Source organism: Sinohyriopsis cumingii, chromosome 13 (assembly GCF_028554795.1).
Source record: "Sinohyriopsis cumingii isolate HCF-2022 chromosome 13, ASM2855479v2, whole genome shotgun sequence".
Lineage (NCBI taxonomy): Eukaryota > Metazoa > Mollusca > Bivalvia > Unionida > Unionidae > Sinohyriopsis > Sinohyriopsis cumingii.
This window is the reverse complement of record NC_142973.1, coordinates 40,776,470-40,803,699: the sequence shown is the minus strand read 5'-3', so window position 1 is coordinate 40,803,699 and position 27,230 is coordinate 40,776,470. Positions and strand designations below refer to the sequence as shown.

At 33.6% G+C, this 27,230-nt stretch overlaps 1 protein-coding gene across 2 annotated transcripts in view; it reads left to right on the top strand.

Annotated features, from left to right (window-relative positions):
* LOC149785272 (rab11 family-interacting protein 2-like) overlaps positions 1-27,230 on the top strand; it is a 77,104-nt gene that overhangs the window by 26,764 nt on the left and 23,110 nt on the right. For both annotated transcript variants that reach the window (XM_089979139.1, XM_089979140.1), the window contains exons 3-6: positions 3,258-3,372; positions 11,049-11,177; positions 12,911-13,074; positions 18,153-18,250. In XM_089979139.1, coding sequence (XP_089835265.1) covers positions 3,258-3,372; positions 11,049-11,177; positions 12,911-13,074; positions 18,153-18,250 — 506 coding nt within the window. The remainder of the gene's footprint in view (positions 1-3,257; positions 3,373-11,048; positions 11,178-12,910; positions 13,075-18,152; positions 18,251-27,230) is intronic.

Here is a 27,230-nt window from a genome sequence, read left to right as displayed (position 1 = left end):
TGAAAAAAAAAAAAAAATCCTGATTTTGATGCAAGAAATTTACTCAACATTCCAACCATCATTATTCAACCTGTAACATGTACAATTCATTTGTAAAATTCTGAAATAAATTAATTCAAATTTTATGGCTGTGACAAGGCCGATTTATTTGATTAATGATCTGGACTTGTTTTGAATTCACTTTATACTTGAAATTGTGTAAGAGTCAGTTGTTTCAGCTTTATGAAAATGCATAATTGCATACTAATGTGTGCATGGACTTTCACGTTAAGTTTTAAAATGTTCATCTTTAGTAGGATCTGTATTTAGAGTCTATTCTAAGCTGTGCGGTTGCAATATTCTAAGCTGTGCGGTTGCAATATTCTAAGCTGATTTTTAAAACATCACATCAAAATATCAGTTGAATGCAGTGATTACATGATTTAGAAAATTTTAAGATTTTATATTTCTCAAGTTTCTTTGCAGTTTTTTATTTTTACATTGTTAAAGTTTGTTTTTAATCAACACCAGTATTGTGCTGATTTGTTGTTAAACCCAAAAACATAATTGACATTTTGAAAACTTACCTTTTTTAAGTAATTGTGGGAATCTCTTCCCTGAGTTTCAGTTCTTTCTGTTCAAAGTACATATATATTTTGACAATGGATTAAAAGGTTGAAATATGTAAACTAATCATGGCTTGCAGGGCCTTTGCAATTTTACTTGAACACACAAATAGATTTCAGATTTTTACTTAATGTCTTAACCTTTTTTAAATGACAAAGCATTAGAAATACTGTTAGATTGAAATAATTATTTTATCACAAATTAAAATAACAACATGTAGCATACAGGCTTAAAATTACTTATTTTTTAGTGCATCTGTATCAGTTTTTATCTGTCCCACAAGTCAAATAAATTAAAACATTTGGACTATAAATCACTTTAATATCAAAAAGTATTATTTTAACTGTCCCAAAAGTCCAACAAAATGGAAACATAAGATTGATTACAAATCACTTCACTATTTAAATGTACTATTTAGCTGAGACTAAATATCACATCTGTGTAAGGTGTGGTTAATTTTTAGTTAATACAACTGATTCATATAAACCACTTAAAGTAGACAATCTCATTAGAGTCAGTGTCTTGTCAAGCAGATAATTGTAGCAGTTTTATTTTTTTTTTTGGTGTTTAACTAACCTCAACACAACTGATATTTGCTTTAATGTAAATGAGTATTTGGCCACAACAATAACAACCACTACTAATTATTATTATTATTATTATTATTATTATTATTATCATCATCATTATTATTATTATTATTATTATTATTATTATTATTATTATTGTTCTTGTTCTTGTTAATTGCTTTTGTTATCATTGGTCTTATCATTATAATTGTGTCAGTTTTTATTTACCAGTGTTTAAGTAGGATGGGTTACCAGGTTAGATAAACATGAAGTTTTTCATTAATGTTTAAAGTAATATCAAGAGTATAATCTTGTAAATTTACCCAAGTTACAGACTATTAATTGTGTTTCCTTAATTCATCAAAAAGTTAAACAGGGACTAAGATGTTTATACTAAGAGTGGCATTTAAGAGCGTAAATTTGTCCCATTAGACTATATGACATCTGTTTAATAGCAAGCAGAAAATACATGGTTAGGAGCTGTTAATATCCATAAATGTTCTACTTGCATATAAAATAGGTCCCCCCTCCATTATATCTCAGAATTTTTCATTCAGATCTTAGCTTGAATAAGTCATGAATCAGAAGAAATAATGGGAAAGCCTCTTGTCTGTCGTATGATTGTCCATTAGTCTGTCATTGTTAATCCACCTAAACTACTTGGAGGATTGAAATGAAACTGTACACACACATTTATCCCATGGTCTGGCTGATCCTAAATGAAAATGGTTCTGCTTGAACTGTCCCAAAACATCCAGTATGGCCACCACCATGGGCATGTTGAAACTCTTGTTATTACCCATCATCCACAATTGTCAGTTATATTGACATGTGGATTTCACTAAAAAATTGTATGATGTCTATTAAGTTCAGCCCAAATGAACATGGTATTGAAAACCTTGTTAAGGCTACACCATCTGGATGGATGGCCATCTTGAAATGGGATTTACACCAAAAGACTTTTTACAGATTCTGGTTGGTCCTAAACAGAAATGGTGCCAATCTGTCTCCAGTATAGCCACCATGATAGCCATCATGAAAATTCTGCTTTCATTACTCCGTCGGGATAGATGGTCATATTGAGGTTTTCACCAAAAGACTTTTTATGATGTCTAATTGGTCTTTATTGACAATGGTGCAAATCTGACATCCATTATGGCCACCATGGCAGGAATCTTGTATATTTTTAGCACTATTCCTAAATGGAAAATCGAGCTGACATGCGCTTGTCACTAGAAGAATTCTTATAGTGTCCACATTGGTGGCCATCTTGAAATTCTTCTTATTGCTACTTCTTCTGAATGGATGATCATATAAACATGGAATTTTCACCAGAAAACTTCATATGATTGTGGTCAAAAATGTAAACGATGACAATTGACCATATTACATCTGGAATGGCCTCTATGCAGGCCATATTGAAAATCTAGTTTCTGCTACTTTTATTTTAATGGATGTCACATCAACACAGGTAATACAAAACTATCAGAGATGGTTTCAGCACTCAGAGGTTAAAATGAAGAAATGGGCCTACATAGATTCCTGAAAATTATTGTTGGCCACTGGTGTGTCAGTTTCTGTGAGGGTCGCTTGTTACATTTTCAGTATTTGGTAATTTTAAGAAAAATGGAGATTGCATTTTATTCGGTCTTGAATATGTATATGCTTATATAATAGTGCTCAAGTGTTTGAATATTGCTTATGATAGAGTTCAAACTTTGCCTTATGTTCCTTGTCATAGAAAATGTGTTGGATCACACCGGAATATACTCCTAAAGTTGACAACTCCAACATATATAACTGCTTCTCATCTGTTTCTTGTGTTCAGTCCCCCTCCCCCCATGTGAGCATTGTGAAGTTAAATTTTTTGGATTTATGGACTACAAAATATAAATTTAAAAGACCCAGCAAACAATGATCCTTCAGTAGAAACAATATGTTACCTTCCCCAATCCACAAAACCTTGAAACTGCATGATATTATGGTAGAAGTGTAACTTCGTTAAATAATATATAAATTAATTGACCATTTGATTGATTTATTGATTGATTGACATTAAAAATTGTTTTATTGATATTACAGGTTCAAAGAATATAGATGTATTTGTAACAATACATTTGGACAAAGAAAAATACCAAACTTCAACTATCAAATATGGACCCAAATATACAACGGAGTGGTTTGAAGAGTGTGATCTGTAAGTATATACGTATATATATATATATATATATATATATATATATATATATATATATATATATATATATATATATATATATATATATATATTATACACATAACTGGGCCATGCTCTTTCCTCAACAAAATCAAACAATGGATGCGATCAAAACACTTCATCTACAGATGCATGTAAATGCATCCTTGGGTTGACTTGAAGATATATATGCAGTGCTTTTCAATATTCTCTACTAGTGGCCATATGTGCTATTTTTGTCTCAGAGAATTATGAACTTGCACCATTTTACACAATGGTTGATACCACAGAATGGCAAAGAACAATAATTAGAGGGAATAAATAAATTCGTCGAGCTCTTGACATTTTTTGCGCTACTCATTGCCCAAACCATTGCAGAAGTTGATCTGACGTTAAAATGAAGCAACAGTGACACCAATACCTAAATCTGGAAAGTACCATACTAACCCTTACAACTATCATCCCATAGCACTAACAAGATGTGTACACAAAACCATGCATCAAATGATAAATCACTATTGCCACTGCATAAATAAAGCACTATATCTCATGATCCAGGGATTTTATAACATGTTACCATGGGATTCTGGGATCCCCAGTCCCTGACACAAGAACAAAACGGGTGGTATTGAAATCGGACATCCCAGCACAAACTTTGAAATTAGGACAAGTTTCAATAATTCCTGGAATGTCTAGGTGGTAAATCCTGGAATATCATAGGATGTCTTGGTCCTAAACATCTCAATTTCTTCAGCAAGTGTAGATTTGTGAATGTCGTTATTGCTTGGTTGGCAACAAAGATCTTTTTACGGAAAATTCAGCAGGCATCGGGTATTAAAATATAATCCTGAGATTTTGTTAAAGAAGTCTTGCCTAATCTCTGAGGAAATTGTGAGAATTTCCTGAATTTAAGAAAAACCTCAGCCCTTTTTCAAAAATAAAATGTTTTAACATGTTAAATTATAAAACTTGGAAGTGATTATGCATCTTACGTTGCTGCCACTGTCCAAATATTGATATTGTCAAAAGTTATATACCAGAGTAAGCAAGATGATGTTAAATCTTAGTTTGAGGAAAATTTGAGCATTTTTTAATGAAATTGGGGCCTGGTAAGTTCTTGGATGCCCTTTCAGTGTATTCCAGGGACATAATGTTCCATTCAACTGTCAAAGTCAGATTTTTTATATTGAAAACAAATTTTCTACCTAATTCTAATTAATTAAAGATTGTGGTCTATCCACAGGGTTTTAACACTGAAGTTAATGACAGCTCATCTGCAACTTTTTAATGGTCTCATTTTGAGAACATTCAGAGACTGGTTACAAAATCTATTAATAAAACTCTTATTATCTAGAACAGTGGTTCCCAATTATTTTGGCCTTGGCCCAAAAAAATATTTTTCTGAGCCTCATGACCCTGTTTCCACATTTTGAAAAGTTTTACAGCTGTAAAAAAATTGTGGCAAACATCCTCGTGATGCTGATGTGGTCGACATGGGGGTTGGGAATCACTGTTGTAGAAGGATGAAGAGTCAATAAACCTAGTTGTGCAAATAAATACTTTCAGGCTGATTTTCAACCTTTGTTTCAAACCTTTTGGCTGGAAGCCACCATTTCTTGATAGGAAGCTTCAGAGATTAATTTTGAAATTGTTGAACAAAAAAATTCATTTCAAGAGGGGGTCTTCCATTTCATGAAAACAATTATGTGATTATTGGAGAAAAGTAATTCAACTTAGTAGAATAATAGATGATTAAAACATTTCAGCTTAAGTAGGTTATATCAGTCTGTGGCTCAACATATACTGATAATTTATCAATACATTTATTTATTCACTTATAAATGCCTATCATGCAGAACATTCCAAAAAGAGAGATTGTATCTTTGGAAGCCTTGTTGACTGTAATTAACAAAGAGAGATGTCTCATTCCAAAACAAAACTTTAAAAACAAAGCAGTTTGACCTGCATCTGCTTTTCCACCTTCTTGTGCATTAAGGTTTAATTGTAAATTAATGCCAATTAACAAAAAATTGAGTAGTCCTGGTTTGTACTGTTTGGTCTTGCGAGGAGAAAACCAGGGTATAGCAGTATATTAGATCATCAGTAACTGAGGTGATAGAAGTTCTGGTTTGTCACTGTCTTTGTATTGGCTTGGCAGGACATCCAGGAGTATCCTACTATTTCCGGTTTGTCACTGTCTTTGTATTGGCTTGGCAGGACATCCAGGAGTATCCTACAATTTCTGGTTTGTCACTGTCTTTGTATTGGCTTGGCAGGACATCCAGGAGTATCCTACAAGTTCTGGTTTGTCACTGTCTTCGTATTGGCTTGGCAGGACATCCAGGAGTATCCTACAATTTCTGGTTTGTCACTGTCTTTGTATTGGCTTGGCAGGACATCCAGGAGTATCCTACAGTTTCTGGTGGACCATGATATTAAGGATTTCTTTGCACATTATGTCCTGGGATATCACAGGATAATTCCAAAATATCTTAGGACTTTGTAGTCTTCAATACAAAAACCAGGAAACATTTTTGCACAGGACTGAGATTTATCTGGTATCTTGAAGACAACAAGCTACTGTAAAACTGTCCGTGTGAATTTAGACATCAAAGAAGAAAAATTTTACCATCTACCAATAGTCAGACTTGCATCTCTTTTCCACATGGAGAAAGTTTATGATGCCACATAGAAGTTTGGAATAATGAATGACATAATCAGCTATAATGTATGATATTAATATTTTAATCAGCTATAAAGGGCCATGTCAAAATAAAATGCTGCAAAAGATGTTTAGGGAGGCAAGGCTGGAACCAAAAGTCTGTTTGTTCAAAATGCCCCAAAATACTTGTTTTGTGATGAAAAATTCTGTCTACCTATATTTTCAATATTTTCAAAGATAGAGATTTCAAAATTAACGTAGATACCACCTTTCTGAAAACTATTTTTTGGATATAGATGTCCCTCGGGTTAAAATATTGTCAGTTACCTTTTCATCAGCAACATTAATAACATTTAGTGAAATGTCTTAATCCAGGAATTCACTAATCCTTATACATTGACAGCCTTCCAATCTACTGTAATTTTTTACCATGGACTAACTTTCATTCTGCATATTAGATACCTTAGAGACAAATGTTAAAATGTCATGGATTTAGTAAGAGTTGTGGCAGACACAGACTGGAAGATCTTACTTCAGTTATACAGGACTCAAGTAAGATCTAAACTTGACTATGGCTCACATGTGTATGGATTGCCTGCAGATGCTTGATCCTTTGCAGGGACTTAGATTTTGTCTGGGATGATTTAATTACTTTATCTGAAATTGGCTCTTCAGTATACACTGTACTTTCAAACTATTCTGTAATCCACCTAACCCCACATATGATGTTGTGTTTAGGTCCAGATACCAAATATTGTATGACTGGAAACCAAGTTTCATTCTAACTTTTAGCATAGGAATGCATCATCATGTTGAAGCAGCAAAAGTTAGTCTTGTCAGTACTGCAATATTTTCTGTTCCCAAGCCATCACTGCCTTCATACACTCACCCCCCCCCCCGATCTAAATTAATATTTGATCTTTTCCATAACATAATGTCCTCTATCCTCTCATTTTTCAGAGTAAATACATTGAAATCAGAGCCCCCTAATATGGCCATACATGCCTGTATACAGTTAGAGTAATGGATACAAGGTTGCCTCTGCTGTTACAACATCGGATGGTGCCATCTTGAGCCAGTTACTGGATAAAGCCTTCATATTTTTGCAGAGATTTTTGAATTACATCAAAACCTTAAAAACATATTTTGTTGTCTTTTCAGACTCCTTTTCCACATTAAAAGCATTGCAAAATTTGCATTTGACAATGGGTTAATATCCAAAATCTTAGAGAAATATGATTTGCTTACAAAATCTGGAAGAAGTATTCTGTTCTTTTGCCTGCCTTGTCACATTGGTACTTGGGTAATAAAAGGGCAGATAAAGCAGCCAAAGCTGTTAGGGTATTACCCATTTCTGAATTGACAATTGTATATAGTGACTTAAATATATAAATCTGCATGTAAGAATACTTAACAAAATATGTGGAGTGAAAACTCCACAAACATACTTCAGAACATCAAACCTGTCATTGGAGAGTGTGATCCCTTGAATAGAGAAAATTGCATAGATGAGGTGGTATTTTGCACATATGTGACACACATACCTGACCCATGCATACCTTCTGGAGGGCAAACCTTGATCAGAGCTCATACTGCGACAATATCTATCATTCTTGTCAAGTGTATTAACTTCCACCCAGTGACACACACACCTTTTGATTGTTGATGATGTAAACCTGATAAAATCTTGGACTTTTTAAAAGCATGCAGTTTATTTAGCAAAAAATTATGACCCAATATTTCAAAGATTTTGTTTTGTCATTCCTGTCTTTTATTTTCTTTTATGAAGAAAGACATCAGTACCTTGTATTTTATATTGTAGCACTAAATTTTGATGTTTGTTTTCAAGGCTATATCTTCCTGTAGATATTAAAACTTTTCCTTTGCATTTTGTAAACTTTCAATTGGCATTATAAACCCAGGATTATGTTGCTATTCTATTAAACATACATACATACATACATACATACATACATACATACATACACACACACACATTTCATTTGTGAACAAAAGCCATTTTCCTTAAAGTGCACATAAAATATAATGGAATAGTAATTACCTAACAGGAAGAGTATATTTGATGAAATGGGGTTGCTGACTTGTTCAGCATCAAAATAATGCTATCATATGACCACTTACCCATAAGGCAAAATATATTATGTTATGACATTGTCCATATATCTGTCAGCTGCTAATTGTGTTTCTGCACAATGGTTTGAGTTTTCCAAAATCTACGGCGACCACACTTTTTGGATGGCTTGCACTTGGCATAAGGAAGAAGCCTATGAATTTGGAGGTTCAGAGGTCAAGGTCACTCTAAGAAGAAAATTGGTTTCTGTAGAAAAATTTCATCTTTTGATTGTGTTCCTTCACAAAAATTTGTGAATGACCTGCATGTTGGTTAAGAAAGATTTTGAGATCAGAAGGTCAGACCTTAAGGTAACTTTAACTGATAGAAGAAAAATTGTGTTTGCATAATAAGTTTAGTACAAGGTCACAGTGATAATATATCAGATAAGAAAAAAATGGTGATTAATTTGAGACCCATTGGGCAGTAACCTCTAGATTCAACCATGCCCTACTCAAAATGATTATTATCGACCAGCGTCCATATAATGTGCCATTACTGATTTTGTTATTGCATCTTTATTTGTCCAGTGCTAAGCCCATCATCATAAATGACAATAATAATTTAATGAAGATTGCTCACTTAGAATACAAATTAATCTGGTTTCCTTTGAGACCCTCAAATAATTGGTTTATCTCTGTATCAGAAAAGTTAGTTCTGAAACAGAAATTTAGATTATGATGGTAGGTCTTGTATATAAATTAAAAAAACACAAAGAAACATCCCCATCCTTCATTTTTACCAAATTTTAGCAAATATATATGAAGGCTGGCTTCTTGATTTTTACATGTATTATGGCAAAATATTTAATGCCTTTAGGAATCTGACAATAAATGACAGATAGTCTCACAAGAAAGTGATCTCTCAAATGGATGAGGTCTTAGTCACAATTACCTGAAGGTATCTTGTGAGTAACAATATATGGCCAGAGGTTCAAGTTATCTAATTGTTAATAAGATAGTCCTTTGGTGTTCTGAGTATGGAATTCAATACAGTGATGGATTTCAAGTGTAATATATCTTCATGGTAAGGATGAACATTTGCACTTAAGCCAAAAGAAAAATATGTGTGTTTGTGGTTGGCCTTTTCATTGCTGAACTTAGTAATCTCCCCACCCCACCCCCTGGTAAATAAAAAAAATTGCCAAAAGTGATTTGCGCATCTAATTGAGCTCATTGTGGCTGGTACTTGAAGTGCTTAGCACATTATATATACATGTACTAATCAATATAATATATATGATGTTAAAAAAAAATAATACCTACCCACCTACCCTAATTTTAAAACCAGTGCAGTAGGAAACATTTTTTTGTGCCTTAAAGTAAATCTGTAATTATTAGTCATTTTTAATGTCAATGTATTTGCTCAAAATTTGATATATGTTTCATTAAGACCTTATCCGTATGATACATTTGCAGCTATAATTCACAATTAATGCCATTTCCTAGTTTGGTACATGAATTTTCCAAATTCGTTACCAACTACAACCATGGTCGAAACAAATATGTAAGTACTTAGTGTTACAGTACCAGATAGATGATGGCTGCTTTATGGAGTTTTGTTCCAGATAATTTTCTCATTAAACTTAAGTCTTAACTCAGAAAGTATTGGTGTCTTCTTTAATAATTTCCATTTTTTCAGAATTTGTTTTTCTTCAAACTGATAAATGTTAGATTGAATACTAAATGGAGCATTTTTGCAAGCAATTATTATAGAAACAAAGTCCCTGACATCATTTATACAAGTCTAAAAATGAGAGAATAAAGCAGATCTGCAGGCATTTTGAAATTTTTTACCTAAAGTTTATTTCAGATTAGAATGCTAGACAAAGTACATGAATAGGCAACATTTATACTGTGAAATTATTTCTGACATCATTTGATTATAGTTATTGCATTTTTCTTGAAGGTCATCAGATGACATCTAATCAATCTAAACATTGACTCATATATATTTATACTGAGGAACCACAGAATTTAAATTTTGCTGAAAAACATTAAAAACATATTTTTATGCATATAGTTATTAATTATGATGAGAAAAACAAATCTTCTACATATCAAAAATTTGAGATTTCTATGAAACAGCACCAAATTCAAAATTTTCTTTCACTTTTAGAATTCTGACCTACATAAAATTGTACTTCTTCAGCAGATCTCTTGGTATGTTCAGGGCTTCTTAGAGGGACAAGGGATTTTTTAATTAAAACAGTTTTTTATGTTCGTGGGATTTTCCATCTTTATTGAATTGTAAGGATGCTTAGTATCAAGACAACCAAGCAAGCATCCATAAATAAAGATGGAAAATCTATTTATTCTGTGTTTTGGTTTGGTGCTTTATGGCAAAGCAGTACTGGTAGGTTGTAAATGCCGTTGCATTTGGAGTAAAGTGCCTTGCCTAAGAATGCACCAGGACAGCTGACCCAGGCTGATTGGATAGTAGCATTCGAAATCTGAACCCCAGTCAGTCATATGTATTACACCAAAATATTGTTGTTGGGGTTCTGATTCTAAAATTATAGATTAAATCAGTTACGGGAATATCAATGGTTCACGTTTTATGAGTATTTAGGCAGTGCAAGGATAGGGTCATATGATCGTATACGTACCATTTGTATGCATGAATGGATGCATGCATAATGTTGTGCAATACCTGCATCATTACAAGGTAGAGACTTAGTGCGCTCCAGTACGATCAGGAATGGTTTGTTCACGTTAACAGTAGTTTTAGAATTTTGATAAATCCTCTTGGTGTGGAATTCAGGGTTTAAGAATGGGGAACTAAACAAAGCAACAACAAAAAATAGGCTGGAGTTTCGTTATTTTACATATAAAGAATTCTTCGTAGTTGATTGTAATTTTTCAGCACCATATCCACCTTGAAGTCCGAAGTGGAAGTGTTTGTTATGCACAGAGGGCTACTGTCTGATGAATTCCTTGGCTATATCTCAGTTCCACTCTGGGAGTACAGTATATACGACAGACCCAGAAACCAGTAAGTCGTTCAAGCCTTGGATTCTATGTGAAAATTCTAAAATTTCTCATCATGGTGAAATACTGCATTATGTTCAGTTGGATGCTTATTGTGTTATTACATGTCTTGTCAGACATACAATCAGAACATGTTTAGTCAGACATACAGACAATGAAAACATGTTTAGTCAGATGTACAGACAATGAAAACACTTTTGGTCTGAAAAACAGACAATCGAAGCACATTTTGTCAGACATGCAGACAATCAAAACACATTTGATCAGACATACAATCAGAACATGTTTAGTCAGATATACAAACAATGAAAACATGTTTAGTCAGATGTACAGACAATGAAAACATGTTTAGTCAGATATACAGACAGTGAAAACATGTTTAGTCAGATATACAGATTTTTGGTCTGAAAAACAGACAATCAAAGCACATTTTGTCAGATATGCAGAGAGAGCGAGAGAGAGAGAGAGCCTTGCTGTGAGATTTCAGGATAATGAGAGAATTTTAATGTTGCAGACCAATTAGAAAGAAATGAAATAAACCCTGGAATTTTGAAGTATGTGATGAAAATCTGGGACCATATGCTTCTCTTAATCTTTTTATAGTTGGCTTCTACATTTCTTGCTAATGTTACTCTACTAAAATCCAGCCCCTTAAGATTCGCCTGTAGCTTTATTCAAAGTATTTCACTTCGACATGCTGTAGTCTGTACATTTTTATTTAAATACATAAAACTTATTTTAGAGGTCACAATATATTTTTCAAAATTTGAATCTCAATAGTTTTTCAAAAGAAAAATTAAGAACTAGATTGAATAGTTCAGGCAGTATATACGGTAAGGAGATAGTGTATTTTTCATTGCCTAAATTTAATTTTTGAATCAGTCACCATAAATATGTCCTAATGAATGACTGCTTTCATGGATGTTACTTTTATAACAGCACACCAATTAAAGAGCTACTTGAACTGTAGGTTTGGCATCATCATTCTCTACAGCATTACAGGTTTTAAATAAATCAGTATTATTAGAGCCATGAATTGCATTTGTAAGTGTATGTGTGTGTGTGTGTGTGGGGGGTCTTCTCCATGTTAGAATTAGTACATTACTTCCACTTGGTTATATAAGGTATGAAACCTTGAACTGCAAATCCATTGTCTCTGCCCAGCCAAAGCCACCTTACTGACCCTTATGGTCAAGTTAGACTGACATATACACACCAAATTGTCAGCAGTTAGTGTATATGAACACATTTGGCATGTGTTCTTTTGAGTGCTGGTGGTAGTAATGTGTTTGCTGGTGGTACAGTAATGTGTTCTTTTGAGTGCTGGTCACAGCAGATAGACCTGTTGATAAATTCTGTTGAATGATTTGATTTACTTAAGTAATGTGGTTATATGCCCTCATTTACTTAAGTAATTAGAAAAAGCAAAATTAATTAATTTGAAAGATTTTGCTTTCTGGCTATGAACCAGTTCAAAATCTGTAGATGTCAAACTTTTTGACATCGAAAAAATTAATTTGTCCTGGACAGGTATGTTAGAAAATTATTTCACTTTGCCTATGTTGTTGGACATTCTAAGCCTTTGTCAACTTGTTGCCACTTTCCTTATGTCACAGATCTCATTTCCATTCATCAACTTCTTAGCAACTTAATGTATTCAATCCAAATTTGCTTTGAGGCTTTGTATTAATAAGAACCATGTCTTGTTTGATAATCACCTTATTCAAAACATTTTAGATGGCTTCAGTTGAGAGGCAAGCCTCACAAACCTGATAATAAGAATCGAGGCGAGCTTGAGGTGCGAGTGACTTTCCATGTTAAGAGTAAGACAGAAGGTGTCCTCAACCCAGATATGAAAGGGAACAAGTCACGCTCACTCAAGTCATTGGTTGGTGCTGTTGGTAAGCATTCACCAGCAAGAGATTGCTTTCTTTTCTATTAAGATTTAACTCCTGCAATAAAGACTGCAGCCTTACATTGCATTGCCTCATTAATATTTCTTGTTAATTAGAATAAACAGATTTATATGATATTTTAGTACAAAGTTAATATATAGTTACAATATATTTGTGTGTGTGTGTGCTTTGGATTTTAACGTAGCTTTAACAATTTTTCAGTCATATCGCTATGATGTCTGCATTGTGGCAGTTTATAGTGATGTCTGGCACTGGGGCATCATGCTGCAGGCATGTAGCATGGTGTCCCACCCAGTCACGTTATCCTGACACCAGGCCAACCAGTCCTCACCCTAACCTCTTAATACTGTGAACCAAGCTATTTTCAAGGTAGCTAATCTTTGAAAGATCATTAAAAACATTACTCCAAGATGTTTCAACATGCATCACATGTGTTCCAGTCAAAACATTGTGTATTACATCACTGCTTTTTGACTGAATGTGGATATATTCTAGTGTTACTGTTGATTCATGATAAAAAACTAGATTATTTTTTGTTGTTGAAAATAATGGATAATTATTTCAAGAAACAACAATGCTGAAACTCAATTTTTTTTGTTTGTTCTTTAAGCAAAATGTTGATAATGATTTAATTTCAGGTAATTCTGAAATTTCTGCTCATCCTTCAGTAAACCTCTGGGTACAAATTTGGGATTTTTAGTTCACTACAAACTTGAACTGGCATCCCCATAATGAACCATGTATATTAAACATAGTTTGTCATGTTCTGAGAATGCTTTTTGTTTTGTTCCCTTGCTGTCCTTGATTACATTTTTGAGTGAGTAGCATAGACCACTGATTATTGTTAATTATGTTAATTGAATCTTGACATAATATTTAAAACTGTGTCTGGTTGGTCAGCTCAAATGAGTTGCCACATGATCAACTGCTAGCTCTTTTGCAGATAGGATTTGCACAGATTTTATCTTATTTTGTTCTACCCACTTTGCTGGATTTGTTGTTGTTGTAGGGTTTAATGCCATTTTTCAGCACAAGATAGACTATATACGGCAACCACTATAAATGGTGGAGGAAGAACCCAGGAAAACCCCCGGAAAGAACCACCAACCCACAAGAAGCTACTGGCAAGCTTTCTCACATACCTACATTGGCCAAATCCAAGACTCATACCCATGCTGACAGTGCTGGATTTGAAAAGACATAATGATATGATAATGCAAGGAAGGGTGAATTTTAATTTATTGTAACAATGCAGCAAGCACTTCAATCAGATATCAAAACCCAGTTGCTGCATAATTGAGTTCTCACAGTAATGCTCTCGGGCATCAATGTGACAGTTGATTGGCACTTTTCATGTTTGATTACAAGAGGGCATATGTCATTTATGATGATACACACAGACTGAATTTAAAGATAAAACTGAAATACAAAGAAAGTGAGCAAAATGAGTACTTGATGAATGATAAGATTTGTATCACAGATACAGCTTATTATGGAGAAGCAAGTTCCAGAGTGAAATCAGTATTCTAGAATTGGCACTCAGAGATTTCCTCAAGGATGGGGAGAAGTTTCACTATAACTTGCAGCTAAATTACAGCTTCAGTTTTTCACTAATAGAACAATATAACAATATAACAAAAATTAAGCTTCAGTGTTGACAGTTGTTCTTTATTAAATAAATGCCCCTGTTTGGGTGGGGGAAGAATCTTGTTTTGATGTGAATCAGCAACAATAAAAGCAGCTACATAATACTTAATGAATTTGTGTGCATGTGATGGTTGCTGAAACCAGTTGGAGCAATATTGTTAACGATTTTCCAAAGGTTGGGTATCTTGAAACTAAAGGTAATTTTTACAAAAAGCAAGCAGCTTCATTAGAAAAACTTTGTTATTGACAGTTATTCCCAAGATAATTCTAAAAAGAGTATTCATTCTTTCAACAGCCCAGTGTACCATACCCCTCCTTCCAGGCTTCCTCAATGTCCAGCAGGATGGCATCCCTTCTAAATTTTTTGAGGTCCCTTGGGAACTTGTGCCCTTCCTTGTAGTGCTGTGTTTTTTGGACCCCATTGTATACAAATTATCAAGTGAGAGGTGTATTATGCTATAGTGTTGTCCATATGAAAGCCTATACATTAATATTGCTTGTCAGGCCCATAACATTGTAACAGTTAAAGGGATTTTTATTAAATTTTCCCCAAATATATATCATGTCAAGACAGTGTGTAGATTATATTAGCTGTGACTGGCAGGTTATGATTACATCAAGGAAATGTATCATTCTCTGACTTGTATATTGTTTTTTTAGTATACATTTGAAATCACTGAAGATAATCTAATAAAACTTTTTCAGCAAAATATTTGTATGTTTTGATGGTGTGTCACATTTCATAACCATGCCCACCCCCCATAGCGAAGCAAAATATGACTGTGACTTGTATCCTTGTCTAGAGTATAACTTTTGAACCAATGAAACTATTTTAATGAAATGTAACCAGTTTTATATCATTACTAGACAGTGTGTGACATAACCATTGCAACATCCCTGTCTCAGGGGCATTGTCACAGCAAGGGAAAATATAAATAGCTGACCTTTAAAGTTTAAATTCCAGAAATGAGTCCTGAATTTGTGTTGAATTACATTACAAAAATGGATGATCATAAAACCACAGAACTAGATATGATTGGACCAAGGCTACTTAAGGCAGCTGCACCTGTTATATAGTAGAGAGTATAGGTTTTATTTGCAATCAAAGTATTCAGTCTAATACAATATAAAATTTCCACAGACTTGGAAAACTGATAAAGTAACACCATTGCATAAAGCTGGAACAAAAGGTGATGTAAATAACTACAGACCCATCTCTATCCTTCCTTGTTAATTCAGATTACTAGAAAAACAAATACATGATTCCTTTTTCAGCTTTTTGAACTCTTATAATCTTATTCATGATAATCAGTCTGGCTTTTGACAGAATCACTCATGCGAAACTGCATTGGTATCTGTGATTGATAAACAGCTACAAACATCATATAAAGGAGAAATAGTTGGCACTGTTATGGTTGATTTTCTTAAAGCTTTTGATCTTGTAGACCACGAAAATTTGCCTGAAAGTCTGAAAATCTATCAGTGTAATGAAAACTTCCTAAACTGACTTAGTTCTTTTTGAGAGAATGCAAAAATTATCTCTAAAGATCACCTTTCTGAAAGTAAAACTATTAACTATAGAGTACCAAAGATACATAGTACATAAAAGATGGCCTTAAGATGCATAATCAAAGTTACGGTTTCTAAATAAAGTCATTATTATTATTAATATTATTATTATTATTATTATTATTATTATTATTATTATTATTATCCATGTAGAGCTAGAACTTTTGAACCAATGAAGATACTTTAGGAAATGTTATATATCTTGACTTGTCTAACATGTTCACAGTCGTATGCTCACTACCTCAATGTCAAGGTCACAACAAGGGATAATATAAGTTAATGGACAGTTACTTTATGCAGGTAGTCACTTTTTAATTCTGTCAAATATTCTGATGAAACTTTACCCATGTCCACACCTTATCATACAGCAGTCAGGACCTTAAACTTAGTGGTTGAGGTCATTAGTAGTGAAAGTGTTGTAAGTTGGGTAGTATATTGTGTACTGTTTGCAGTGCTTATAGTTCACTTTCTTTTTACACATTTTAAGGAGTACTAACTCAGACTACAATGTAATACAGCACTGTCACAGACTAATGGGGAAATTAAGGTGTGTTAGATTTGTATATTACTTGGTGCATGAAATGAAAGATTTTAAGAGTCTGGATTTTCCTAAATTTATATTCCAATTTAGAATAAGAAAGGCCTGCAATAGAGATAAACAAAATACTTTATGACAAAGACAAATATTCCCTGAAAGTTTGCTGAAAACTAACAGAAACAAATCAGAAATGGATCTTGTTCTGAAGTATCTCTGGACAAAATAAATCTTTGGTAATGGTTACTGAATCAATCCATATGTCAGTTTTCTGCTTTGATTTTTCATGATTGTAACATTCTTTATACACTGGATAGGGAAAAATGTTACATTTGCCAGGTATTGATTATGTTAATGCTATACACTTCATGTAGCCCAGATATGCTGTTTGCTAATTAGTAACATTGTCAATCAGTAACTTGATGAAGGGTCAGTATAGAAGATCTGTTTATTCAAATGAAAGCTCTTTCAAATGCTAAAATACTTAAAGCCATCTTTCTGCAGAAATTTAAAAATCAATTTATGGATTAATCATAAGAAGAAAAAATTGAATTTTTGTTCAGAATAGCAAATGTAAAAGTGATTCAAACAAGTGGCTTTTTTGCCTTGAATATATAATGCCCTTTAATGAAGGAAACAATCAGCAATGTTGCATTATGTGACAGATTGCCTAACTTTTCTGTTAATGATTTGCTATCATTGTATTTTCAGAGTGAAATTAATGTCACATTTCAAATGGACATATACATCATTCCTTCACTATAATACCCTTCATTGTAACAATGTTCCTGTTATAAGGTGGGTTTTCAGATGATTGTCATTATATTATGTCCTTAGTAGAATTATATGTATTATGTACTTCATTATAAGGTAGCCTCACTATAAGGCTGCCATGGACAGCATTATAATGAGGGAGTGATGTATTTATGTACTTTATTATAAGGTGGTGTCACTATAAGGCTGCAAGAACCAGTAATATAATGAGGGAGTGATGTATTTAAGTACTTCATTATAAGGTGGTCTTACAATATGGCTGCCCTGACAGCATTATAATGAAGGAGTGATGTGTTTATGTACTTCATTATAAGGTTGTCTTACTATAAGGCTGTCATGACAGCATTATAATGAGGGAGTGATGTATTTATGTACTTCATTATAAGATGGTCTTACTATAAGTCTGTCATGACAGCATTATAATGAGGGAGTGATGTATTTATGTACTTCATTATGAGATGGTCTTACTATAAGGCTGCCATGGACAGCAATATAATGAAGGAGTAAAATTTTATGTGATAATATGCTTCTTTTTCAGGAGAGAAGTTTAAATTTGTGAGAAGTGGTTCTCTGAGAGATAAGCATAGTGAGGGAAAATCACCAAAAAGAAATGACAATGAAAGAAGTGTCAGTGAGGTATTACTTCCCTAAAACCAAGTATATTTCTCTTTGGCTATTAGTACAAGTTGTACAAATAAAAAAAATCACTGAATGCAAGTAATCCTAATTGAAACAAGTTTAATTTGAAAGATTTTCAGGAACTTAGAAAAATCATTACTTTTGATGTTTATGAGCTAAAGTTTTTAATTCTGAAATTTTGAATTCTTTATGTTAAAATGCCAATGCTGTAATTTGTATTGAATGCCTACAAGGTTGTATCAAGATACTGTAGTTTGTATAGATTGCCTACAAGGTTGTATCTGGATGCTGCAATTTGTATAGATTGCCTACATGGTTGTATCGGGATGCTGCTATTTGTATAGATTACCTACATGGTTGTATCAGAATGCTGTAATTTGTATAGATTGCCTACATGGTTGTATCAGAATGCTGTAGTTTGTATAGATTGCCTACATGGTTGTATTGGGATGCTGCTATTTGTATAGATTACCTACAAGGTTGTATCAGGATGCTGCACTTTGTATATATTGTGTATAAGGTTGTATCGGGATGCTGCAGTTTGTATAGATTGCCTACAAGATTGTATCAGGATGCTGCAATTTATATAGATTGCCCACAAGATTGTATCAGGATGCTGCAGTTTGTATAGATTTTAGGATTTAGTATTAGCTTCTAGGGATAATGAACATTACCAGGCACACTGTAGCTTGCTATATTGGACACCTCCATATAAAGTACACTTTATGGTGAAGGACAAAATTTATAATTAATAACATTTATGACTTTCCTTTTTCAAGTTTATCAGTATATTTTTACTCAGTACAGAGGATGACTATCCATAAAGAACATTATTTGTGGTCCCATCAGGATTTTTTATGCTTCACTGTAAATTTTACATAAATATTTATGGTGTCTTGCGTCTTAGTGAGAGAATAACTATTGTTATAACTCATTAGGAACATGAAAATGGGTTAGGTAATCAAAAATTCAGAAATACATACAAACATAAATAAATGCTATATAGATTGTCAGAATTGTTTGTTGAAGAGCATGAAAAGTGTTTTAATTATTTTATTTTAATGTATACATGTATAGGGTATTTCGCTCCATGATAATTTGTTTTTAAACCTAAAACATTTTTATGAAGTCACAATTGATATGACCTTGAAAATTAACTATGGCATCAGGAAGACAAATATTTGTTTGAAAAATGTGTCATGTTTATACATTTAATGATTCCTGTTCATGTTCATACACATAATGTAAAATGAAAGCCTGATTCCAATCTTGAAATAATATATGTAAGTGAGCACATAATTTGAAACTACTCAGAAAGTCGGAACTAAATCATTTTTGTGTGATATGGACCTTATTGCAATTGAATATATTCTTAAATTGGTCTAAAGGGAGATAATTCTGAAGCCTCATATTCATGTCATTAGTATAAAAAATCAAATTGAAAATTCAAAGTTTTTGCACTTGGGGGGTGTTTTTTTGTGTGATAATGTGCTCACGTTGCATATGTATTGTCCAGAGTTCTGAACAGTTAATAGTATTTGGTTGCAAATAAAAGGTTGGTAGTTTCCTCCACTGTAAAAAACATGTTATACTAAGCCATTAACAATGTGTCACATGAGACCCGAGTCATTGAGAGCATGTCACATAAGATCTGAGTTGATGAGAGAGTGTCATCTAAGGTGTCAGAACTTGTTATTGAGTCAGTGTAAAATAAATCCCTTAATGAACTTGTTATTGAGTCAGTGGAAAATAAATACCTTATTAAACTTGTTATTGAGTCAGTGTAAAATAAATCCCTTAATAAACTTTATATTAAGTCAGTGTAAAATAAATCCTGTAATAAACTTGTTATTGAGTTATTTGGGGAGTTTCATATCAGTCAGTATACTTATATGATTGATCCTTTTTTGGGGTGTTTCATATCAGTCAATATACTTATATGAATGATCCTTTTTTGGGGTGTTTCATATCAGTCAGTATACTTATATGATTGATCCTTTTTTGGTGTGTTTCATATCAGTCAGTATACTTATATGAATGATCCTTTTTTGGTGTGTTTCATATCAGTCAGCAGGGATCGTCCTGGGCTTCGCCAATGTCGCAAATTGCGATTTTTTTTTTCCTTATTGGCGACGAAAATATCCCATCTGGCGATATTTTTGGCGACAGACTTTTTGGTTATTTAATTTGTACATACAATCATGGATTTGGACTGGATACATTAAAAGGGAGAACGAAAGGAAGCCACAAATTTGACTAAGCAATGCATTGAAATCAATCTGTTACACAAACGATCCTTTGTTCGTATTACAACCCCATCTTTACAGTGTATTGTTACATCATAATCTGCTATGCTGACATCTGGGCTGAGTACTGTATGCTGTGATACTGTCAGTCATGCTACCGAACTATACCTACAACTGACCGACTTCTGAAGACGCGAATAGAACAGATACAATTAATTGAATGGCTAATCCTTCTGTTGTTTGTTGTTTTTTTTTACATATACCAATATAATAGTTTTGCTGAACCTTCATAGAAAACTGATAACCTTTGAAGTACCGACTACTGCGTATAAATACAAAGCAAATGGAAAAAAATCTCAGTCACAATTATATCTGTCGCCAGTGCAGCATTTTACTCATTGATCTTTTCCTTTTGCCATCAATCCATGTTACGGCTGCAGAGACTTAAACTCCACAACAAGAAATAGCACAAAAAAAAAACAGTTTTGCATAATTAATAACAATTATTTATTTCTCAAAATACAGGAGTGAAAGAATCCCTAAATTGGGTGTGAATTTATGCTTATATATACGGTCCAGTATTGCCAGGTGTTGACACCTTAAGTTTCATTCGTGGGAATGGAGATCATATTTTGCTTGTCGAGAAAATTTATACAGCATTCAGTGATCATTCTTGGTAATTAGGAAGCAATTCACTACAAGCTTTGCAGAGGCGTAGCTATGATATTTTGCTCCTGGGGACGAACTAAAAATTGGCGCCCCAGCCCCCTCCCTGTTTAATCACATTTTTGAATATTACCCTTGTTTACTTATTATAATGTAACGTTGTAAGCCTCATTTTGGCGCCCCTGTACCTTGGCGCCCGGGGACATATGTACCCCCTGCCCCCCCCACCAGCTACGCCTCTGAAGCTTTGTGAAGCTAGCCATAAGGGGAGGGGGGCTGCTGAGAGACTACTGGTGTCACCTGTCAGCACTGTAGACTGTGAACGTGGATTCAGTAAGATGAACCTCATAAAAACTGACATCAGAAATAAACTCTGCATCTCATCTCTCGAGAATTTAATGAGAATGAGCATGTACAGGTGTGAAAAATTAGACTTTGAAACTGCATTCAACAAGTGGGCAGCCCTAAAATCGCGACGGATCTTCATGTAACACTGTGTAACATTTTGTTAATGCTTGTTGTAATTAGAGTATTAACTACCCATCTTTTGTAATTTTCATTGCCTGTTACATTAATAGACTAAATTAACACTTGAAAAAATGTACACTACTTGATCTGGCAACACGTTTTGAAAATTGGTGACCAAATATTGAGGTTGGCGATTTTTTTGGCGACAGCTTTTTAAAAGCCAGGACCATCCCTGAGTCAGTATACTTATATGATTGATCCTTTTTTGGTGTGTTTCATATCAGTCAGTATACTTATATGAATGATCCTTTTTTGGGGTGTTTCATATCAGTCAGTATACTTATATGATTGATCCTTTTTTGGTGTGTTTCATATCAGTCAATATACTTATATGATTGATCCTTTTTTGGTGTGTTTCATATCAGTCAGTATACTTATATGATTGATCCTTTTTTGGTGTGTTTCATATCAGTCAATATACTTATATGATTGATCCTTTTTTGGTGTGTTTCATATCAGTCAGTATACTTATATGAATGATCCTTTTTTGGTGTGTTTCATATCAGTCAGTATACTTATATGATTGATCCTTATTTGGGGTGTTTCATATCAGTCAGTATACTTATATGATTGATCCGTTTTGGGGTGTTTCATATCAGTCAGTATACTTATATGATTGATCCTTTTTTGGTGTGTTTCATATCAGTCAGTATACTTATATGATTGATCATTTTTTGGGGCATTTCATATCAGTCAGGATACTTTTAGTTTAGACTGCTTTTAATTACCTTTCTTATTTTCCTCACAGTATCTTACTGTCCCTCTCCATCATTTTCTCCCCTCTGTGAAACTGTTAATAGCACCAGTATAAGAAACACATCTTTGTGTATATACACGTAAATATTTGTAGTGTGGGTATGTAATACAGGGCAAGGGAGATTAGTGCTGTAGACTAATTGAATTGCTCTGACTTTTATTCTTTATATGGTGTGCTTCTACTGATATGACCATGGGCAAGCCTAATAAATTTGTTGAAAAGTAGGAGGTACCGTATATACTCGCGTATAAGCCGAAAAATTTAGGAAAAAAATAAGGCCTGGAAGAATGGGGGTCGGCTTATCTGCAGGTCAAGGTCCAAGTCTGAAATTTTTAACACTTTTTTCCCTTGATTTTTAGTATTTATTGTTTCAGTCGATCGCCGAAGATGAGATCACATGCCTAATGATGCCACATGGCTCATAAGATTTGTGCTGTCGTGAAGTGAAACAAATATTTTATTTCTAACTTAAGTGGTAGGATAATGAATGAAAAACATGTTTTAATGTATTGACGTGTATTTGACAGATGTCCATCCACCAGAAAATGCAGCCATACGTGTTATTTGAGCCACGGTGATGCATGTATTTTCCAAAAGAACCGCCATATTAGTAATCTCCAGTCAAGTATTTAACCCTCAGCTAATCAGTAATCATTGAACTCTACGGTATCGTACAAATGCACGCTAACTTATTTCAGTGTAAAAAGAATCTACGTAAAAAAAATAAAAGAATTATGATACTGAAGGTATATATGACAAACATTTTGATCGAGAGTAGAAATACATGTACGATAGTCTTAAAGGAACAATATCGAGAGGCTCCATAGGGGTTTGTTGCGCGCATGCTTAGGAAGGTTAAATAACAGGGCAATATACCGTCAGCATGAATAATTGTAAAACAATATAATTTGTGGAATTTCTTTGACAGGTGTTTTAGAAGTAATCGGCAGCCACAGTTTATATACTACTGTTGTTTGGTTATTAGTAAAGCAAAGTGGTTTGTTAGCGGTTGAGTGTTGTATAATAGCTACCATATGCTTAATCTGTGGTAAATGCCTCGGGGATAATATGCAGAGATCTCGCTAGGATTTTAAAACTAGGAGTCCATGACTCCCATTTTGGTAAAAATAGGAATCCCACCATCAAAAGTTGCAGTCCCTTCTTTCCTACAGAATCAACATAAACGTACGTGCATCTATTTGTAGGAGGAGAGGTTTTTGTAATGTAATCACTCACTATAATATAGCTTCATTACAAATGGTCCATTGACATGATCGCAATTTTTTTTGGTGTATTTATTTGTCTACGTCCTTGTAGTAATTTTAGGCAATTATTAAATAGAATCTTATTTGCTGTTTCCCCCCCCCCCCCCCAGTATTTTCGCAAATACGTGTCAAGTCGGAACACAGATTAGACCTTAAAGCGCATCTTGCGAATTCCACAACATAGCATTGTCCCATACGTTTTCTGGCCTACATAATTTTCAATTTAAAGTTAAATCTTTAATCAAATAATACCTTGGTGTTGCTTTCAATGATCTGTATATTTTTCTGAAAATAGTTGCCCAATGGTTTAGAAAACAGACAATCTAATAAACTGGTACATCCCTGACTTAACGAAGTCCGCCATTATCTTCCATTAGGCCTAATGGTTCACTTAGAGTTTCAGACTAATTTTATGAAGAAATAGTGTACACAAGGCAGTTAATAATCACCGATTCTGATCTTAAAAGACAAGTTTGTATGTTTTATCATTAAAGGGTATCATGCAGGAAATTGATAGTTGCTACCTTACTCGGAAAAGGGTTAATGGTCAGTCAGCTATCAAAACATATGCTTGTGAATGGGTAAGAATTTGTTTGTCAACGTAATTGATATCAAAACTAAGCCTAGCTACTGATGTACTGATGAATACATTTTGATACAACACTAAAACTAACCCGGCTAAGGCGAGCTGCATTTAAAAAAAAGTATGGTCAGTCAGTGTACCTCTTAAATAGCTCTTGTTCGTCCATCAGTGATACTGAATTTTGTCAATCCAAGTCAGGACTTATTCCAAATACTAAGCTAGGCATCACACACTTTCTTACAATTGGCTACTGTCCTATCCAAACTATCAATGCTAGCAGCTTTAGCACTCTTATGAATCTCGTTACAATCTTCGTAAGTTTGCCGTTTAACCCCAAAATACTTATCCATATTACGAATGGCATTTTGTCTAAGTCTCAACATGTCTTGATTCTCGTGCACTACTTATTCTGATACATTCGGAAATGAACACAGTAACGAAAGGTAAAGTTGTTTATTTGATGTACTTTTATAAATGACCACATGTACATCTCTGGGTCTTTCTGACTCTGAATTCAATGACTGTAAATATAAGTACATTTTCGCATCTGGCTGCCAGTCAATCAAAGCCTTTGATCTTGCCGCACAGCTATTGCATCATGTTCTTTTTGATGTACTCTTATAATGGCAACATGTATGTACATCAAGGGGTCTTTCAGTCACTGAATTCTGTCATTGTAAATATCAGCATAGCTAATTATCATCACATCTTCCCACAAAGCGGGTGGCTGAAGCAGGACTGGCAAGTCTTTGAAATTTGCCGCACACCTATAACATGAGTACGGAGGACTCCTGCCTCAGGGATTTTCTGCGTCCCAGATAAAAAATTGGCGTCCAAATACACATAATTAAGCGTTTCCGAGATCTCTGATAGGTTTGTTTTGTTGCACAATGCCAATGACTTTACTAATCAGATGTATTGTTTAATGAGATATGGTTGTGGACATGGTTTCTGCTCAAAGTTATAAACTGTCACAATGCTTGAATTATGTCCACACTGAAACCAATCATATTTTGATCAATTGAATCATACAATGACGATGTATATGATGAAAACATGCCCGTAACAGAAGCCGAGTTTCATGAACTGTTTGGCGAGTCTGATACAGAGCCAGATTTTGAAGGATTCTAAAAGTGATAGAACTTTTATAATTCATGATTTTAGAATGAGGATTAATTAAATTTCCATTAAAACTTAACACTTTAGAATTGTTTTTATTTCAACATATAAATTAGCTTTCTTACTTTCATTTTATTTGATAATGTAATTTGCTGAAATAAACGTATTCACAACTCACTTTGTGCATCTTGTGATGTACCGGTAGTCTAAAAATTATGGGTTGGCTTATACGCGGGTCATGCACTTTATAACAGTTTTACCGCTTCAGTTTGGAGGGGTTGGCTTATATGCAAACGGGCTTATACGCGACTATATATGGTAGGCTTATTATCAGGCAAAATATGTTTAGTAAATACTTGTCAACATTTAATAACCATCAAATAGGGGCTTCTCCATGGATAATTATGTTAGTATTATCATTATTAGTATTACTGTTGTTATTATTATTATTATTTTATTTATTATTTTTTAATGATTTTTGTTTACTTCTATTATTGTTGATTAAATGCACTGTAGATCTGGGATATAGCTGTCTTACGTGAAATACATTCAGTAAAGTTAAAACTGTATACTAGCATAAATATATAAAATACAAGTTGAAAATGTGGCAGAGTGGGATTACCTTTTACTAACAATTTCTCATTGTCCTTGAACACATTTTCTAGGTTTGCTACCATAAGTGAAACCTTGTAAAATTCTCATGACATCTGCCATCATCACATCAAGGACTTGCATGCATGAATACAGAGAATGTGCTTTCTTGGCTTTGAACATGAATCAACAAGTTTCACCATGTTGGGCTTTTAGCCTCAAGAAATGCTATTATTAATATGTACAACTTTTTATGTTAAGTTTGTGAAAAAGTGAATACATTTCTTGTGGATTGAGAGTTGCAATCTTTATAACTTGCTTAAAATGAACCAGGGTAATTTTGATCATAGTGCCTAGCAAAATATGTAACAAGGGTAATTTTGATCATAGTGCCTAGCAAAATATGTAACAAGGGTAATTTTGATCATAGTGCCTAGCAAAATATGTAACAAGGTTAATTTTGATATAGTGCCTAGCAAAATATGTAACAAGGGTAATTTTGATCATAGTGCCTAGCAAAATATGTAATAAGGGTAATTTTTATATAGTGCCTAGCAAAATATGTAACAAAGGTAATTTTGATCATAGTGCCTAGCAAAATATGTAACAAGGGTAATTTTGATATAGTGCCTAGCAAAATATGTAACAAGGGTAATTTTGATATAGTGCCTAGCAAAATATGTAACAAAACTACATATGGGCATAATTGGTTACTATTGATCACAAATTTTACCACCTTCCAGAATTGATCAAGTCCATTTATTTCATAATGATAGGTCTTACTCTAGCCCCAAGTGTTTTTTGGCCCACAGAGATTGAAATTTAGGCCCAATCCCATAATAAAATATTTTAAAATATTTTACATAATGTATAACTCCAGATTTCAGCAATATATGTTTTCAAAGATGTATTCCATTTGATCCAATTTTGGGTTTGGAGGCAAGGGGTAAAAAATCCCCTGCACCTTGTTTCCTTAGAAAATACCTTCCTATATTCAGAAATCTTACCCCTTTTCATATATCTCTCAGTGGTTACACTTGACAGTTTGGTAAGCATTCATTTCCTTAAATGCATGCTTTGAGTGATGTCAAAATCCTTGTGGTTAATACTGCCTGATATAATTGTACTTTTTCTTCTCCTGTGAGTGAAAATGTTCAATAAATCTAATTTGTTATAATATTTTAAAGTCCTAGTTAGCCTGTACATGTTTAAATCCAGCTTG